A 16,918-nucleotide genomic window follows, 5' to 3' on the forward strand; every position below is an offset into this window, starting at 1 on the left:
TCAAATAGGAGTAAAGAGGAATTGGATTGGATCTCCCCCGGCCCGATACAGTAGGTCCTCACCAAAGCTCTCTCTTCTTCTTCGATCGCTGCACACACCGCCGTGATCCATGGCTTCTATCCGTGGCTCCGTCGTCCAGGCCGTCCGCCTCGAGCTGCCGCAAACGGACTCGCGCCTCCGTCCGCGCCGCCGCCTACGTCTTGCTGCGACTGCCACCCACCCACCCACTTCCACGCCCTTGCCGGAGCAGCCCGCCCGCCGCGCCCGCGCCGCTGGCCGAGACCACTCTCGTGTCACCATACCAGCACCACGCACACGCAGTCTATCGTCTACCGAGCAGTGTGACGGCCTAACATGGATGTGGAGCCATGCATACTACCTCTCCAGGTCGGCAGGTCCAGCAGCTGAAGAGAATTATTAGCTAGGCAGTGCTCATGTTGTCTCCTAGCTAGTTCCGGTGCAGCTGCCTCGCCAGCATATATCCAGAACAAGTACATGCATGTATGGTGGACGTACAACATCATGTGACGTACGTAAGTGATTACTCCTACATCCATCTATCACTCGAGCCTGCTGGTCGTTTGGGTTGTTCTGTATAAAGAAGCTAGCGGACAGTTCTAGGAGATATTATATACGTGAACCTTGAACGGAATAGATAGATATGCATGGATAGGCATGCAGCATGTGTGTGGACCCATCTCTATCTTCAAAAGCAATCATGAGTTTACTCATTACTGCAAAATTGATTTTATATAAGACAGTTTTATTATTCTAAAGCACATAATGACGATTTTCAGAATGATCGAAGTTTGATCATCATGCATGGAGATAAACAAAAATTGCTAGTCCTAAAAAAAATCGATTACATAGATACTCTTAAGTACGTGGAGTTCTGCCACTATGTTAGTACAGTCAAGCCCACAGTTTGTATATTAAATTCTAGCCACCCACCAAACCCTAATGGCGTCCTCAACGGGATAGCTCCGAGCTAGCCGACTCAAATTCAAAGTCGACATGGAGGAGAGAGAGAGAGAGAGGGAGGTAGAAAAACAAAGCGTTGGCGACGAACATCTCGCATTCTCGCTAGGCTATTTGTGCACCACAACCCGAGGACTGGCCCATGTATGCGAGCAGCTGCCGTGCTTCGCTCACTTTGTTGGAAGGATTAACAAGAATTAAAAAAAACTTATAGACGGGCCCACATTTCTTGGAGAGCATGAACTATTGAACGGAAAACTGTAGACTGCGTTTATGCCAGGTAGGAATATAATAGAAGGGGTCGTCATCTTACACGAAACCATCCATGAGCTTCACACCAAAAAAAAAAACAGTGTCATTTTCAAAATTGACTTTGAAAAGGCATATGACAAGGTGAAGTGGTCTTTTCTACAGCAGACCCTACGGATGAAAGGATTCTCCCCCAAATGGTGTCGATGGGTTCAAACTATGGTTACCGGTGGAAGTGTAGGAATCAAGATCAATGACGACATTGGACCCTACTTCCAAACCAAACGTGGACTCCGACAGGGAGATCCGATGTCACCTATCTTATTCAACATCGTCGCGGATATGCTAGCTCTCCTTATTAACAGGACAAAAGCTGACGGTCAAATAAGAGGTGTTATACCCCACCTGATAGATGATGGTTTGTCCATATTACAGTACGCGGATGACACCATTATCTTTCTTGATCATGACCCAGAACAAGCGCAGAATCTAAAACTGTTGCTTTGTGCTTTTGAACAGCTATCAGGACTGAAAATCAATTTCCACAAGAGTAAAATTTTCTGCTATGGAGCGGCAAAAGAGATGGAATCTTTCTATACAAATCTCTTTGGATGCAATGCTGGTGAATATCCCTTCCGATATCTTGGAATTCCTATGCATCATAGACAACTCCTAAACTCTGAATGGAGTAAGTAGAAGATCGTTTTAAACAAAAACTCTCTTGTTGGAAAGCGAAGTATTTGTCTTATGGGGGAAGATTAGTACTTCTTAACTCAGTCCTAAGTAGCCTGCCCATGTTTATGATGTCTTTCTTTGAGATTCCCAAAGGAGTCATAAAGAAACTGGACCATTATAGATCAAGATTTTTTTGGCAAGGTTCCTCAGACAAACATAAATACCGCCTGGCCAAATGGGACATTATCTGCCGTCCCAAAGACCAGGGAGGACTAGATATCCTAAATTTACAATTGCAAAATAAGTGCCTCCTAGCAAAATGGCTGGTTAATCTGTTGAATACAGAAGGTATATGGCAATCCCTTCTAAGGAATAAATACCTAAGTTCCAAAAATCTATCCCAGGTTACAGCTAAGCCCAATGACTCTCATTTTTGGAGAGGCCTCATGCGCATCAAAGAGGAGGTGTTGGCAAAGGGTTCCTTCGATATCAAGGATGGAACCACAACTAGATTTTGGGATGATACATGGGTAGGTGATAAGCCTCTGAAAGTTCGCTATCCATCTTTATATAATATAGTGAGAGATCCTCACGCTACGGTCTCAAAGGTTATGAACACTAGCCCTCTGAACATTTCCTTTAGGAGGGCTTTGGTGGATAATAAACTTACAAAATGGCTTAGTTTAGTAGCAAATATCTCTCATGTCGAACTGGTGGATGGATCCGATTATTTTAGATGGAGTTTAACCAGATCAAGTTTATTCTCTGTCCGGTCCCTGTATCTCCATCTTATAGATACAAACACACCTTTTCGTCATAGGAAGATCTGGAAGATAAAAATACCTCTAAAAATAAAAATTTTTCTTTGGTTCCTGCAAAGGGGTGTCGTCCTTACCAAAGACAACCTAGCCAGAAAAAATTAGAAAGGGAGTCAGAAGTGTATATATTGTAATGGGAATGGAAACTATTCAACATTTATTCTTAGACTGTCCCCTTACCAAAATAATTTGGAGGCAGTGGCGGAGCTCTCGATATGGCAAGGTGGGGCCACTGCCATACCTTGAGCTTGTCTGATACCTACTGTAGCATGTTTTTTTATCTGCTAAAGATGCTATAAACTATAGTTGATTGTTCCATTAGACCGTATAAGCCCTACCTTAATTCTTCCCTGTCCTCCGCCACTGTTTGGAGGCTTATCTTCTATGCTACTAACCTGACTCAACCTAGATCAATCAACCACATGTTTGGTAATTGGCTATCTAATCAAAATAAAAAGATTAGAAATTTGATTTGGGTGGGGGTGGCTGCTATATTTTGGGCTATTTGGAGATGCCGTAATGATGTTGTTTTTAATAGAATAAAATCTAACTCTATTATGCAGATCATTTTCAGGGGAGCGTACTGGCTACGCTTTTGGGCCCAATTGCAGCGTGAAGAGCAAGCCAAGGATGCGCTCTCGATGTTGAGCAAAAAATTAGAAGTCATTGCTTTAGAGTTTTCCAATAAAGGGTGGAAACTCCTATATTGTTTGAACTAGCGTCCTTGTCGTTTTATAAGACTATGGCTTACTCTTTTGCTCTGGTTCCAAGTTTTTGTAATAATGGGCTGTGTACATCCTCGGATGTAGAGGCCGGATTTTTATCCATTATCTAAAAAATGAGAAACTTGAGCATTCATTTTCTGTGGACCTACTAATCTAGTTATTGTTATTTTTCCTTTCAGGTGGCCATATATCCTGGTAAGTCATATATATGGTCTGTTGGCTTATACTTCTAGCATCAGTACCATTATTTAACACTAGTTTCTATACAGAGATGATTTGAATATTTGTCTGCTAGTGTGGATGCTGTCAATTTGTGTTCAGGTTCCATCTTTGAACCATATCCTTCTTTCCATAAATACAAGGGTTTGAGTGTAACAAACAGTATCCAAGCAGTGGATTCAGCATGTAAAAAAAATCACATCCTTTTATAACTTATCAACGTGTAAGCCAATCACTTTGCATCTATATAGAATCAGTAAGAAACTTTTCAGGATTCAGACCAAAGTCTTAGTTAGAAACGGCAACTATAAACTGATGAAATATTTTTTTCGAGCAATAACCGATGAAATAAACTGGATACTCTAGGCATCTATATAGAATGTGTTTCAATCATCTATATTCTAGGCATCTATAAACTGAAAATTGGAAAAGGCAGAGTAGAGGGCATCGTACCGTGGTGTCCACGGCAGCGCCGTCGCCGACCGGACCGGGTGCGTCAGCTTCGCTGGCCGCAGGTGCCTTAGCCTTGGATTTCTTGGTGCTGGCGGGTGCCTCAGCGACGGGGGCGGGAGCAGGTGCCTTGGACTTCTTCTTGTTCTTGGAGGTTGACTTGGACAGCCTAGGCGCAGGGACCTCGGCGGGCTTCGTGGGCAGGCGGGCAGGGGCGGGGAGCGGGGGCGAGGCAGCGGGCGGCAACTCGGTGACCTGAGGGGTGGCGATGGGCGGTAGCTCAGCGATAGGTGGCGAGGCAGTGGGCGGCCTTGGGCGCCAGGGCGGGAGAGGACACCTTCGGGGTGGACTTGGGCGGCGCCGCGGTGGAATCCATGGTGGCGGGCATGGTTCCGGTCGGAGACAGGGTGGCCGCGGTGGTGGTGGTGGGTGGCACGATGGCCGAGAGCCAGGGTGGCGACGGGGTCGGCGCCGACGGCCAGGAGGCACAGGATCGAACCTCTCGATCCAAAGGATCGATTAAATTGGAAGTAGGCCACAAAAGGAGCCCATTTAGACTATTTTTTGGGCCGGTTCAAAGAACCTTTGGGCTGAACCGAACCCTCCCCAACTGCGTACTGCCACTCACTTCCACGTCCTTGCCGGAGCGCCGCTGGCTGAGACCGACGACGTCGGCATCTCCCGCTTCGCCTCCTCCATCCCGAGCTTCCGCACACGGTGCACTCAAGCAGTGCTACTCCAACTTCTTGGTTACTCTCACCTCTGCGCCTTGCCCATAGACTAATTTTTTTAAAAAAATATAATTATTTGAGTATAAAGTACTAGACAAAAATTAAACAAGGAAAAAAGCCTAGGTCTATATTTATACATAAATTGATTCACAAGTCACAAAAGGGCAGAAATATAGAAGGTCAGCTGCCTAGTCGCCATGTCGTCTAGAACGTCGTCGTGTGGATTCTGAAACTTGGGCGTTGGAACGTTGATGATTGGCGTTGGTGATGTTGATCATGCGGTGATCTGATCGATGTTGCGTGCCTATGTCTCGCTGTCTCACCAAGTGCTGAAGTGCAAAACAGAGAAGTCGCAATCGCTATGTGCCATGTGCAGGGCTGTAGACATTGACTGCTTGGCTGAGGCCCTCCTAGAAAAAAAGAGACCAAAAACTCCTTTTACTAATGAGATGTTGTACCTTCTCGTTAACCCTAAATCATAATGGACTATAGCTAAAGGGTATGAGATCTTATATACTTAGGCTTGGACCCCTATCCCGTTTGGACCCTCGGTTGTCGCACCTCCTGCCCACCCCTTAGAGCCGGCACTAGATAGTGTTTCAAATGGATACCCGCGATTCTTTTCTAGTGTAACTTAATGATCTAAATGAATAAAATAAGAGAAGGGATTGTCAAGAATATTCGTTTGGAGCACCAACTCTATCCTTACCCGCAGCTAGCCGGCCGGAACCACTCTCGTGTCACCACCAGCACCACGCACAAGTAGTCTATCGTCTACCGATCGGTGTGACGGCCTGACATGGATGTGGAACCATACCTGGCAGGTCCAGCAGCTGAAGAGAACAGTGCTGCATGTTGACTCCTAGCTAGTTCCGGTGCAGCTGCCTCGCCAGCATATATATCCAGAACAAGTGGTCGACCATTCCACAGGTGCGATGATCAAAATCAAACCAGCGAAAGATCAACGTACTTATGGTGGACAACATCATGTGACGTAAGTGATTTTACTCCTCCATCACTCGAGCCTGCTGGTCGTTGGGTTGTTCTGTGTATAAAGAAGCGGACAGTTCTAGGAGATATATATACGTGAACCTTGAACAGAATATATATATATATATATATATATATATATATATATATATATATATATATATATATGCATGCACCATGTGTGTGGACCCATCTCTATCTCCAAAAACAATCATGAGTTTACTCATTACTGCAAAATTGATTTTATGAGACAGTTTTATTATTCTAAAGCACATAAGACTATCTCCAACAATCCTTACCTAAAATATAAGACTCATTTGTTCTTTAGATAGCGCTACAATCCTAAGGTTTAATACCTATTTATAGTCTTCTCGAACAACAAAACCTAAAAGATAACACTCTTTACAAATGGGTATCGAGGAGAGAGGATACTTAAATTTAGGTTATGCCTCTCCTAATACCTAAAATAAATCTTCCGTGGATACTCTATTGGAGGCTATAGGTATTGTGTTGGAGACCTATTTTGGGTTTAGGTTCCCAAATAAGTCGTCTATTGGAGACAGCCTAATGACGATTGGTTTAGGAATCTTAATTTTTTTTTAATTTTAGAATGAACTAAACAAGACCTAAGTACAGTCAAGCCCACAATCAGCATATTAAATTCTAGTCACCCACCAAACCCTAAGGGCGTCCCCAATGGGATAGTTCTGAGCTAGCCGATTCTACCAAAATGGTGGAGTTCTTCTAGTGTTTTTAGTTAGTAATACAAAACCAGATTTTTCAATTTCTCCTAGTAGTGTGGGGTTCTCCTAGTGTTTTAGCATTCAAAATTTAGTATAAACTTTCCTTAGTAAGTACCTCCTAGTGAGGATTCCCTAGTATTCTGACTAGTGGTAGTGTTTTATTACTAACTAAAAACACTAGGAGAACTCCACCATTTTGGTAGTGATAAAACACTACCACTAGTTAAAACACTAGAGAATCCTTACTATGAGGTATTTACTAGGGAAAATTTATACTAAATTTTAAATGCTAAAACACTAGAAAAACCCCACACTACTAGGAGAAATTGAAAAATCTAGTTATGCGACTCAAATTCAAAGTCGACGTGGAGAAGAGAGAGAGCCAGAGAAACAAAGCATTGGCGACGAACATCTCGCATTCTCGCTAGGCTATTTGTGCACATAACCCGAGGACTGGCCCATGCATGCGAGTAGCCGACGAACATCTCGCATTCTCGCTAGGCTATTTGTGCACACAACCTGAGGACGGGGGCCTTGTTTGGTTCATCTCAAAAACCAAAAAAATTTTAAAATTTTTCATCACATCAAATCTTATGTCACATGTATGAAGCACTAAATATAGACGAAAAAAAATAATTATACAGTTTACCTGTAAATTACGAGATGTATCTGTTGAGTCTATAGTTAGTCTATAATTAGACAATAATTATCAAATAAAAATAAAAATACTACAATACCAAAAACTAAAACATTTCAAAACTAAACAAGGAATGGCCCATGTATGCGAGCAGCTGCCGTGCTTCGCTCACTTTGTTGGAAGGATTAACAAGAACTAAAAAAAACTTATATAGACGGGCCCACATTTCTTGGAGAGCATGAAGTATTGAACGGTGATTTGCAAACTAGCCGACGTGGACTTTCTCCTACCAATCAGCTATCTGCCTATCTAGAACTATTGTAGACGCCCTAAGAGCACTCACAATGCAGAATTTCTATAGATGTTAATTACACTGAGATCTACAACTTTCTAGTTTTGATTTTTTTTCATTTGACAACGTTAAGGTGCTCAAAAAAATTATATAACATTTCAGTATCACAATAATTACATACTTCCGCTTGTTGCATTAGAAAATTAATATATTTTTTGTATGTTGTCAAATGAAAATACATTTTTTACTAAATTTGTAGCTCTCAAAGCAATCCATAGGTTTATAGTTTTGAGTTTTTACATTTAAAGTTGTTAATATATCGAGAAAATAGTATAAAGCCTCAACAACATATTAAGTTGCTGATATATTATGTTATTTTTTTTGAACATCGTAACACTATCAAATGCCTCAAAACTATAAATATACAGATCTGTTTGAGTGCTACCATTTTGGTATAAAAAGTGTCTTCACTTGACAATATACAAGAAAAAGATATTAATTTTCTAATACGACAAGCAGAAGTACGTGATTATTATAGTGCTGAACTTCATGTCTTAATTTTCTAATACTGAAGTTCCATGATAAAAAGCATGGAAAAAAATGTGATCACAGATCATACAAATTACATGTCTTGATTATATGACGACAAAATTATGAATGCATGTGGTCTTGTTTAGTTCTAAATTTTTTTGTAAAATAGGAACGGTATCACTTTCGTATGTATTTGACAAATATTGTTCAATCATGTACTAAAAAGTTACAGAAAAACTATATAATTAATTATTTTTTATTTATATTTAGTATTTCATACATATGCCGTAAGATTCGATGTGATGAAAAATATAAAAGATTTTGCAAAATATTTTGGGAACTAAACAAGCGCAGCACTTTGGTCTTTTCTTATGGTACTAATAATTGGTGGCCGCCCCAATTGAAAAGCTCGAGCGATGGAAATCACTTCCGTCAATTGACCCGTACGATGATGTTTTGCTACTTTTTGTTCGCATCCGCTTGTTCTGCTGCAGTACTGGAACTAGCCAACCAGGAGACGACACCAGGTAGTGATGGGTCCACTGTACGTACCTGCCACCAATTATTAGTACATAAGAAAAGGCCAAAGTGCTGCGCGCTTGTTTAGTTCCCAAAATATTAGTACATAAGAAAAGACCAAAAGGAATTAACGCTCACTCGATCGGTAACAACAAGTGTGCATTCAGGCCTTGTTTACTTCATGAAAAATTTTGCAAAATTTTTCAGATTTCCCGTCACATCGAATCTTTAGACGTATGTGTCGGCGTCTAGACTCGCGGTCTAGGCACTAACAAGTATAAATCTGCGTGACTGACCAAGCTTGGATAGTGATGCAAGTGAGACACAGAGGGTTTATACTGGTTCGGGCTAAGAATGCCCTACGTCCAGTGTAGTGGTGGATTCTGTATAACCTTGCACCCAAAGGTGCTTGCAGTAGGGGGTACAAGCTGGTTGCGATAGAGGGCTGAGTCCCAGGTCTCGGCTTGGTGTGGACAGAGTGCGGGCAGCTGCTCTGCGACAGAGTGTTGTGTGCGTGTTCTGGTCCCGTCAGTTGTGAACCCTGGCTCCCCTTTTATAGTCTCAAGGGGAGGCCAGATATTTACATGAGTAGATTTCTTTTATTGAGGGGTGAAAACACAGTCCCGACCCTGTTTAGGCCTGTCCATCTCGTCCTTGTGGGATGGTCGACGGCATGGGTGCTCCTGTAGAGGGTTACCGAACCCTGTAGGGGTCGCGGGGGTCGGATCACCGGTCACTGCTGCATATCCTGTCAACAGTGGGAAATGACCACAAACAGTGGTGCTGCTTTACTTCACCCATTCCCTTTCTACTGTGCGGTAGTGTGCTACAGTGAACAGGATGTATAGTGACAGAGGTAAGGCCACATTGATTGGGGCGGTTGAAACAGTCGTCGCCTTGCCCTGCCGCGTCATGGGGGCCGTCGCATCCGTCACGTCGGGGGAAGTATTGTTGACCAGGTGGAGTGGGGTCCGGCATCCGAGGCCCTGTGGGGTCGGGCGAGTCGGAACTTGCGCCCGAGGCCCTGATGGGGTCGGGCGAGTCGGAACTTGCGTCCGAGGCCTTGAGGGGTCGGGCGAGTCGGAACTTGTGCCCGGGGCCCTGCGGGGTCGAGCGAGTCGGAACTTGCGTCCGAGGCCCTGATGGGGTCGGGCGAGTCGGAACTTGCGTCCGAGGCCCTGATGATTGTAATTAGTATGTTCCTTCGCGTTTTTTGTTACTCTGATTTGGGTATCCCTTATTACGGTACCCAACAGTAGCCCCCGAGCCTCTGAAGGGGTAGGTTTACCTCTTTAGAGGTTCCTTCCCCGGGGACTGTTAGTTGACTCGGGGCCTTTTACTGTTGCCGGGGGGTGCGCGCGAGCGCACCCGCCGGGTGTAGCCCCCGAGCCTTTTGGAGGGATGGTGTTATTCCTTCAAAGGCTTTCACCCCTTGACACCTTTAGTCTGGAGTGTTTACGGGACAGGTTGCGTGTTCTTTACACGTAGTGCCTGTTCCCGTGGTGCGAGGAAGCCCCCGAGCCCTTTCCCCGCGAGGGTCGATCAGGTCCTTTCTCGTCTTGTAATTACGTCCCTCATTCTTCCTTTCGCTCGGAGGAGGGGTGGGTCACGCCATACTACCCTCGATGGGCGAGTGACGACACTTCCCGGGAGCTACAGGCGGGTAGATCCGAGTGGATGTCCGAGCCCCGTTCGATAGGGGTCGGCTAGTGGCCTTATGGGCACATCTCAAAAAGTACCCGAGGGCAGTCACGGTGGATGTCGGAACCGTTCGCTAGGTTCCGAGGGCTCGATGCCTCCCTCGATGGGATCCCACTCTCGTGACACCCGCATGGGTCTCGGATATGACTTGCAAAGATGCGCCGACTCCCTGTAGGGTTCGGACCTTGGCCTCTATTGTGCTCATATCCAGCCATCCCTCACTCAGTTATCCTGAGGCGACTGTTCGAACCTGTGTCGCAGGTCAGTCTCGCAACCTCTGGAACGTAGGTGGCCATGGCCTGGGGATTTTGGGCCTCAAAAGGCTCTTTTTGAAGCTCGTTTTGTAGCGTCAAGGTCGGGCAGGATGGAATCTGCGCCCGACGGAAAACTGTCTTGCAGTTTTTTGCTCGGGGTCATGATGGGGTCGGGCGAGACGGAAAATTGCGCCCGACGGAGACCTCCCTGCGACGCTTGGTCAGCGAGGGGGGTCGAGCGCCGCGTCCCTTGGAAGGAGCCGCCCTGACATAACTTTTCAGGGTGCTTCTTTTGAGGCGCGGCGCGTGGGGACTCGAAACGGCTGTGCTGTCTCGCCCCGATTTGGACGGGACGTTTCGCCTGCGATTTTAATGCGTGCATGCGGTGGGCGCGGGAATCGGAGGGAGTTGGCGCTTCGAGTTTTTCACCTGAGCGGGCGATGGTTGCTCTCTCCCCGCTTGGCCTTCTTCGTAGGGGGTGGTCGTGGCTCGCTCCCTCCTATAAAAGCGGCCGCTGGGGTTTTGGTTCCTTTCCTCTCGCTCTCGCGCCACAAAGCCCTTGCCTCCTGTTCTCCCTTGCGCCGCCATCCCTTCTTCCTCCACCGCGCAGACTTTCCTCTTCCTCCTGAAGCCATGGCCGGCGTCGAGGCGTGGCCGCCCAGCAATGCGACCAAGTCCGCGCTGGAGGCGCGCGTGAAGGCCGGGATCCTCCGTCCTCTCAAGGACGTCGGGTTCTCGGAGTGGATCGTTCCCTCGGCGAACGACAGGGAGCCAAACCCGCCGCCGGGCTATGTGGTGTGCTTCCTGTCGTTCCTAGACCGGGGGTTCGTAGTTCCGGCCGGCCGCCTGATCCGGGCGATCCTCCACTACTACGAGGTGGAGCTGCACAACCTGAATCCCAATTCGGTGATGCAGGCCGCTGTCTTCGCCACAGTCTGCGAGGGATTCCTGGGGGTTCCAGTCAACTGGAATCTCTGGCTTCATCTCTTCAAGGCGGACATGTCGGCCCGCTACGTAGGGAAGGAGAAGTTCCCCTTGCGAGCCGGTGGCTGCACGCTGCAGCTTCGTCAGCAGCGGTCCGGATTGTATATCTGGAGTTTAATGCCATCGTCAAACCGGGGGTGGCAGAGCGGGTGGTTCTACCTCCGGAACGACGGCAGCCTGCTGCCGAAGTATACCGGGAAGATGGTGACGGAGGCTCCCCAGAAGTGGGTGTGGGGCGCTCCGGCCGAGGAGCAGAAGAAGCTCGGCCCGCTTCTTGCGGGGCTCCAGAAGTTGCGGGAGGCCCGAGTCACTGCGGCCACGGTGGCAATAGCGTTCCATAAGAGGAGCCTGCTTCCGCTGGCGCAGCGTCGGGTGCCCATGTACGGGATGACCCGGGACGCCCCTTGGGAAGGAACGAAGATGTTGGCCGAGCCAATATCGGCTACGGACATCACCGCCCGGGTCGAGAAGACCACACATTCGGAGTTGAAGAACTCTCGGGTGGTGCCGATGCGTCCTGAAAAGGGCTATATTTCTTTGGTGAGAAGGTGTTCTTTATTTTGATCTTTTGCTTTCGTTTTTTCTTTCGCTTGACTCCTCGTTGATCTTCCTGCTCCGCAGGGGATCGGGGCCGTCAAGGACTCCCCACCCCCTGTCCCAGAGGACAAGGAGATCCGGGCCAAGAATCGGGCCCGGAACGAAGAACAAAAGAAGGTCAAGGAAGACAAAAAAGCTAAGGCGGCGCGAAGGGCGGAGAGACGGGAGGTCGCCTCCAAGAACCGCCGTGAAGCCGAGAAGGCAGGGGTCGCCCCGCCCCCGTCTCCTGAGACTTCAGTCTCAGAGATAGAGGGCGGGGGCGGCGACATCGACTGGCTCGACGAGCTGATGGAGGAGGACGACGCAGTCCCTCCTGCCGGGGGGATCGAGGCCCCGGAGGGGTCAAAGGCCCGAGGTGGGTCGGAGACCCGCGAGGGGACCCAGACACCGGGGGGCGGGCAGCCCGTCCCCCACATCGTTGTGGACGACGAGGACGGCGCCCCTCGTGAAGATTCGGCCCCCGTGGGCCTCCAAGAGGGGGAGAAGGCGTCGGAGGCCGAGGCCGAGGAGACCCCTCAGTCTGTAGCGCCGGAGGGTCCGGCCGAGCCCATCCCAACGTCCGGGACGGGAGTCGGTACCCCCGCGGAGGTGTCGCAGGTCGAGGCCATCCCAGCGCCCCCTACGACGTCGGCAGTCGAGGCGGGGGTTCGTCCGCCGGCTCCTGGCGCTGTGGGAGACTCGCAAGGAGCCCCGGGCTCTTATAGGAAATCTGCTCGCCGGGCGAGGTAAAGATGGGACTCCTCATTCTTCTGTCGATTTTTTGTTTTTCTCTTTCTTCTGACTTGACTTTGTTCCCCTAGCCGTAAGCAAAAAGCTCCTTCGGTGGCGCTGGCCCCCCTGAAGGCTGTGAAGAGGGGGGCTCAGTCGACTCCTGGGTCGGCTCGGCCTGCGTCGCCGCCGCCTCCAGGCTACGCAGAGGCGGGGCGCCACCAGGGGCAAAACGCGGGGGTACCGAAGCCCCAAGGGCCGGAGGACGCTGACCTCGGAGGTGCGGCCCGGCCTGCGCACGCTGAGGAAAGCCGAGCCCTCGTGGCGTCCAGTGCGGCGCCCGAGGCCCCTGCGGTGGGGAGGGAGGAAGAAGCTGGATGGGGCAAGAGTCCCATGATCTGGCCCAACCTTGGCGATGCCGAGGGAGGAGCCAGATTCATTCTGGATGACCCGTCAGAGGATTATCTCTGGCAGGGCCTGGATGCATGTGGGCGCGCCGGCGTCGAGGCCCTCAACCGAGCTACCCAGCTCGTGGGTCGCGATATGTATAATTTGGCTCAGGTAAGGTTTTTATCCGTGTTATAAAAATAGTTTTGTGCTTACCCTTGCGGTACTAACCCCCTGTGTGACCTCTGATCTTGCAGGCGCTCAAGGCTACCTCCCAGGAGAAATCGGTATTTCTCCGTCGGGAGAAGGATGCTTGGGCGTCCTTTGAGAAGGAGAGGGCTGCCAGGGAGGCGGCCGAGGGGGAGCTCGCGAAGGAGTGCGAGATTTCTGCCGACCTTCGGCAGAAGTGCTCAGCACTGGCCACCGAGGCTCGGGAGGCCCGAGACAAGGTCGCCCCCCTGGAGGAGAGGATCGAGGCCCTCACGCAAGAGTCCGAGGTGCAGAAAGCGGCAGCTGAGGGGTACAAGGGTTAGGTCGCTCGGCTTGAAGCTTTGCTCGCCGAAAAAGACCTTGCCTTGAACCAAGCTCAGACCGACCTGTCCGGGGCTCTGAGCGAGGTGGCCCGCTGGCATCAGAGCTCGGCGGAGCACGAGAAGCGTGCCGAGGGTAAGACTTGCGCCCTTTACCCTGGACCCCTTCATATTTTTTGAGTTGGCTTTTCCTGACTTCATGTTTCTTGTTCTGTTTTTCGATCAGATTTGGAGAGGAAGGTGGTCGAGGCGACCTCTACTGCCGAGGCCCTGCAAAAGTCCCTCGACGCTGAGGCTTCGGACCGCTCGGCTCTTGAAGCCGTGGTCACCTCGGCGTGTGAGGGGCTCGGGGTTTCGGTGTCGGGGTCGTCGCTGCGGAGTCGGGTCGAGGCCCTTTACTCCCGGGTTGGGGAGAAGATGAGGGAGGCGCTCCATACCGGGGTAAAGAAGGCCTTGGCAGTGGTGAGCTCTCACTACGCCGGCATTGATTTGCCGGCGGTTTGTGAGGGCTACGTCCTCCCTGACGACGAAGCAGAAGCCCAGGAGGAGGTGCAGAGGCTTGATGACGCCGCGACTGTCCCTGGAGACGCCTTGGCCGCCTTTTTTGATGATGAGGCGGAGCTTCCCCCCCTCGGGGGTCAAGGACCTGAGTAGGCCATAGAATTCTTAGTTTTTCTTTTTTCTTTTTGTGGGTGTTGGGGCCAGTAGGCCTTGTATTATACAATGTTTAATGTCGAATGTAAATATAACTGCTCTTTTTGAGCATTTTCCCTAAGTATCTTATTTCCTTTCTTTTTATACCGATCCGACCTCGGCAGCGCGGGGTCGGGTGAGCTACTTAGAGTTTTGCGTTAGCCAGAGTCTCTGAGCCTAAGTGCTTTTCCTTTTTCCTTAGTAACTCTTGGAAGCCCGAATTCGTTCCGAATCTAAGGTGAGTAGAGGCGGTCTTTGCTCGTGAGCGCAGATCTTACCTCGGGCTCATGCCTCGAGATTTGGGGAACGGATTTTCGGTTTCCAAAGTCTTTTTAGGAGAGAGGAGTAAGACCTTGGGTCGGGGTTCATTTAACTTGCGCGAAAAAAAGAAAAAGATTCGGAGTCGACATAGGGGGTTCCCCCATGTAGCCCCCGAGAGAGGTTCGGACTCTGCTTGGCAGGTCCGAGGCTCTCTGATAACTTAAACTTTGATTTATTCCTTAAAGGTAATGGATGAGCAAAGAAATTTTTACAAAGCTCTAAGGGAAAAAACGACGTAGCTGTTCTATGTTCCATGCGTTTTTGAAGACCTCCCCTGCTTCATTGGCGAGCTTGTAGGTCCCGGGTCGGAGGACTTCAGCGATGACGTAGGGTCCTTCCTAGGGAGGTGTGAACTTGTGACGACCCTTGTTGCTCTGTCGGAGTCTTAGCACCAGGTCGCCGACTTGAAATGCTCGGCCTTGGATCCGCCGCGCATGGTATTGGCGGAGGGCCTGCTGGTACTTGGCGGAGTGCAGGAGGGCTACGTCCCTGGCTTCGTCGAGCTGGTCCAGCGCGTCTTCTTGGAACGTCTTGCCGTTGTTTTTGTCGTAGGCTTGTACCCTTGGAGACCCGTACTCCAGGTCGGTGGGGAGGATGGCTTCTGACCCATAGACCATGAAGAACGGGGTGAAGCCCGTGGCTCGGCTTCGGGAGGTTCTCAGACTCCAGACGACGGCCGGTAGCTGTTTGAGCCACCTTTTGCCAAACTTGTTCAGGCGGTTGAAGATCCTGGGCTTCAAGCCCTGGAGGATCATGCCATTGGCGCGCTCGACCTGACCATTGGTCTTGGGGTGAGCGACTGCCGCCCAGTCCACACGTATGTGGTGTCTGTCACAGAACTGTAGGAACTTTCGTCCGGTGAATTGTGTGCCGTTGTCGGTGATTATGGAGTTCGGCACTCCGAATCGATGGACGATATCCGTGAAGAATAGTACCGCTTGTTCGGCCTTGATCCTTGTGATGGGTCGGACCTCGATCCACTTGGAGAACTTGTCGATTGCGACAAGCACGTGGGTGAAGCCCCCGGGCGCTTTCTGCAGAGGCCCGACCAGGTCGAGGCCCCAGACGGCGAAAGGCCAGGTGATGGGGATCGTCTGTAAGGCCTGGGCGGGCTGATGTATCTGCCGAGCGTAAAACTGGCATCCCTCACAGGTCCTTACGATTTCTGTGGCGTCGGCTACAGCGGTTGGCCAATAGAAACCCTGTCGAAAGGCATTTCCTACCAACGTTCGAGCTGCGGCGTGATGGCCGCAAGCCCCCGAGTGTATGCCCTGTAGGAGCTTGACTCCTTCCTGTCGTGGGATGCAACGCATAAGGATGCCCGAGGGGCTGCGTTTGTACATTTCCCCGTCGAGGAGGACGAAGGTCTTGGCACGACGAGCCACGCGTCTCGCTTTAGCCTGGTCCAGGGGCAGAGTGCCATCGACCAGGCGTTGAAGCAAAGGGTAGCGCCAATCAGGCGAGTCGTCAGTCGCAGGTGGCTCTGGCTCGATGTCCATGGCCTCCTGTTCTTGGGCGACAGCGTCTTTGGGGTCGGCACTCTGTTTGTTTTGGGGCTCATCCGACCCCCCGTCGTCCTTGTAGTCGACGAAAGGTTTGTAGATGTCGCTGACGAAAACATCCTGGGGGATGGTGGCCCGCTCGGATGCCATCTTGGCGAGCGCGTCGGCGGCTTCATTATACTTTCTTAACACGTGGTTAAGTTCGAGGCCGTCGAATTTCTCTTCCAGGCGTCGAACCGCCTTGCAGTATGCGTCCATCTTGGGGTCATGGCAGCTAGATTCTTTCATGACTTGATCGATGACGAGTCTGGAATCGCCTCGGATGTCGAGCCGCTTGATCCCAAGTTCGATCGCAATGTGAAGACCGTTCACAAGGGCCTCATACTCTGCTGCATTGTTTGAAGCGGGGAAGTGGAGCCGGATTGCGTATCGCATCCTTACTCCGAGGGGTGAGATGAAGACAAGGCCTGCGCCGGCCCCAGTTTTCATCAGAGACCCGTCGAAGTACATGGTCCAGCACTCGTGCTGGATTTGTGGGGGTGGGAGCTGAGTCCCGGTCCATTCTGCCACAAAGTCTGCCAGGACCTGGGACTTTATGGCCTTGCGAGGCTCATAAGCGATCCCATCGCCCATGAGCTCTATGGCCCATTTGGCAATCCTCCCGTTGGCCTCTCGGTTCTGAAT

At 49.9% G+C, this 16,918-nt stretch overlaps 2 protein-coding genes across 2 annotated transcripts; both read right to left on the reverse strand.

Annotated features, from left to right (window-relative positions):
- Positions 1,288-4,502, reverse strand: LOC110437635 (classical arabinogalactan protein 9-like). Its single transcript, XM_021466135.1, has 3 exons — positions 4,420-4,502; positions 4,118-4,382; positions 1,288-1,308 (listed from the first exon to the last, which is right to left on the reverse strand). Exons 1-3 carry the CDS (start codon positions 4,500-4,502, stop codon positions 1,288-1,290), a joined length of 369 nt encoding a protein of 122 aa, XP_021321810.1.
- On the reverse strand, positions 15,879-16,669 carry LOC110437636. Its single transcript, XM_021466136.1, has 2 exons — positions 16,074-16,669; positions 15,879-15,909 (listed from the first exon to the last, which is right to left on the reverse strand). Exons 1-2 carry the CDS (start codon positions 16,667-16,669, stop codon positions 15,879-15,881), a joined length of 627 nt encoding a protein of 208 aa, XP_021321811.1.

This window comes from Sorghum bicolor, chromosome 8, assembly GCF_000003195.3.
Source record: "Sorghum bicolor cultivar BTx623 chromosome 8, Sorghum_bicolor_NCBIv3, whole genome shotgun sequence".
Classification (NCBI taxonomy): Eukaryota; Viridiplantae; Streptophyta; class Magnoliopsida; order Poales; family Poaceae; genus Sorghum; species Sorghum bicolor.

Excerpts from the sequence above, each read along its gene's own strand:
- LOC110437635 (XM_021466135.1), bottom strand. The coding sequence starts at position 4,502 with ATGCCCGCCACCATGGATTCCACCGCGGCGCCGCCCAAGTCCACCCCG. Across the intron at positions 4,383-4,419 it reads GCCCTGGCGCCCAAGGCCGC|CGCCACCCCTCAGGTCACCG; the intron begins CCACTGCCTCGC and ends GCTACCGCCCAT. Across the intron at positions 1,309-4,117 it reads GCGCTGCCGTGGACACCACG|CTCATGGATGGTTTCGTGTA; the intron begins GTACGATGCCCT and ends TTTGGTGTGAAG.
- LOC110437636 (XM_021466136.1), bottom strand. The coding sequence starts at position 16,669 with ATGCGATACGCAATCCGGCTCCACTTCCCCGCTTCAAACAATGCAGCA. Across the intron at positions 15,910-16,073 it reads GTCCTCCTCGACGGGGAAAT|CCGACGCCACAGAAATCGTA; the intron begins GTACAAACGCAG and ends CAACCGCTGTAG.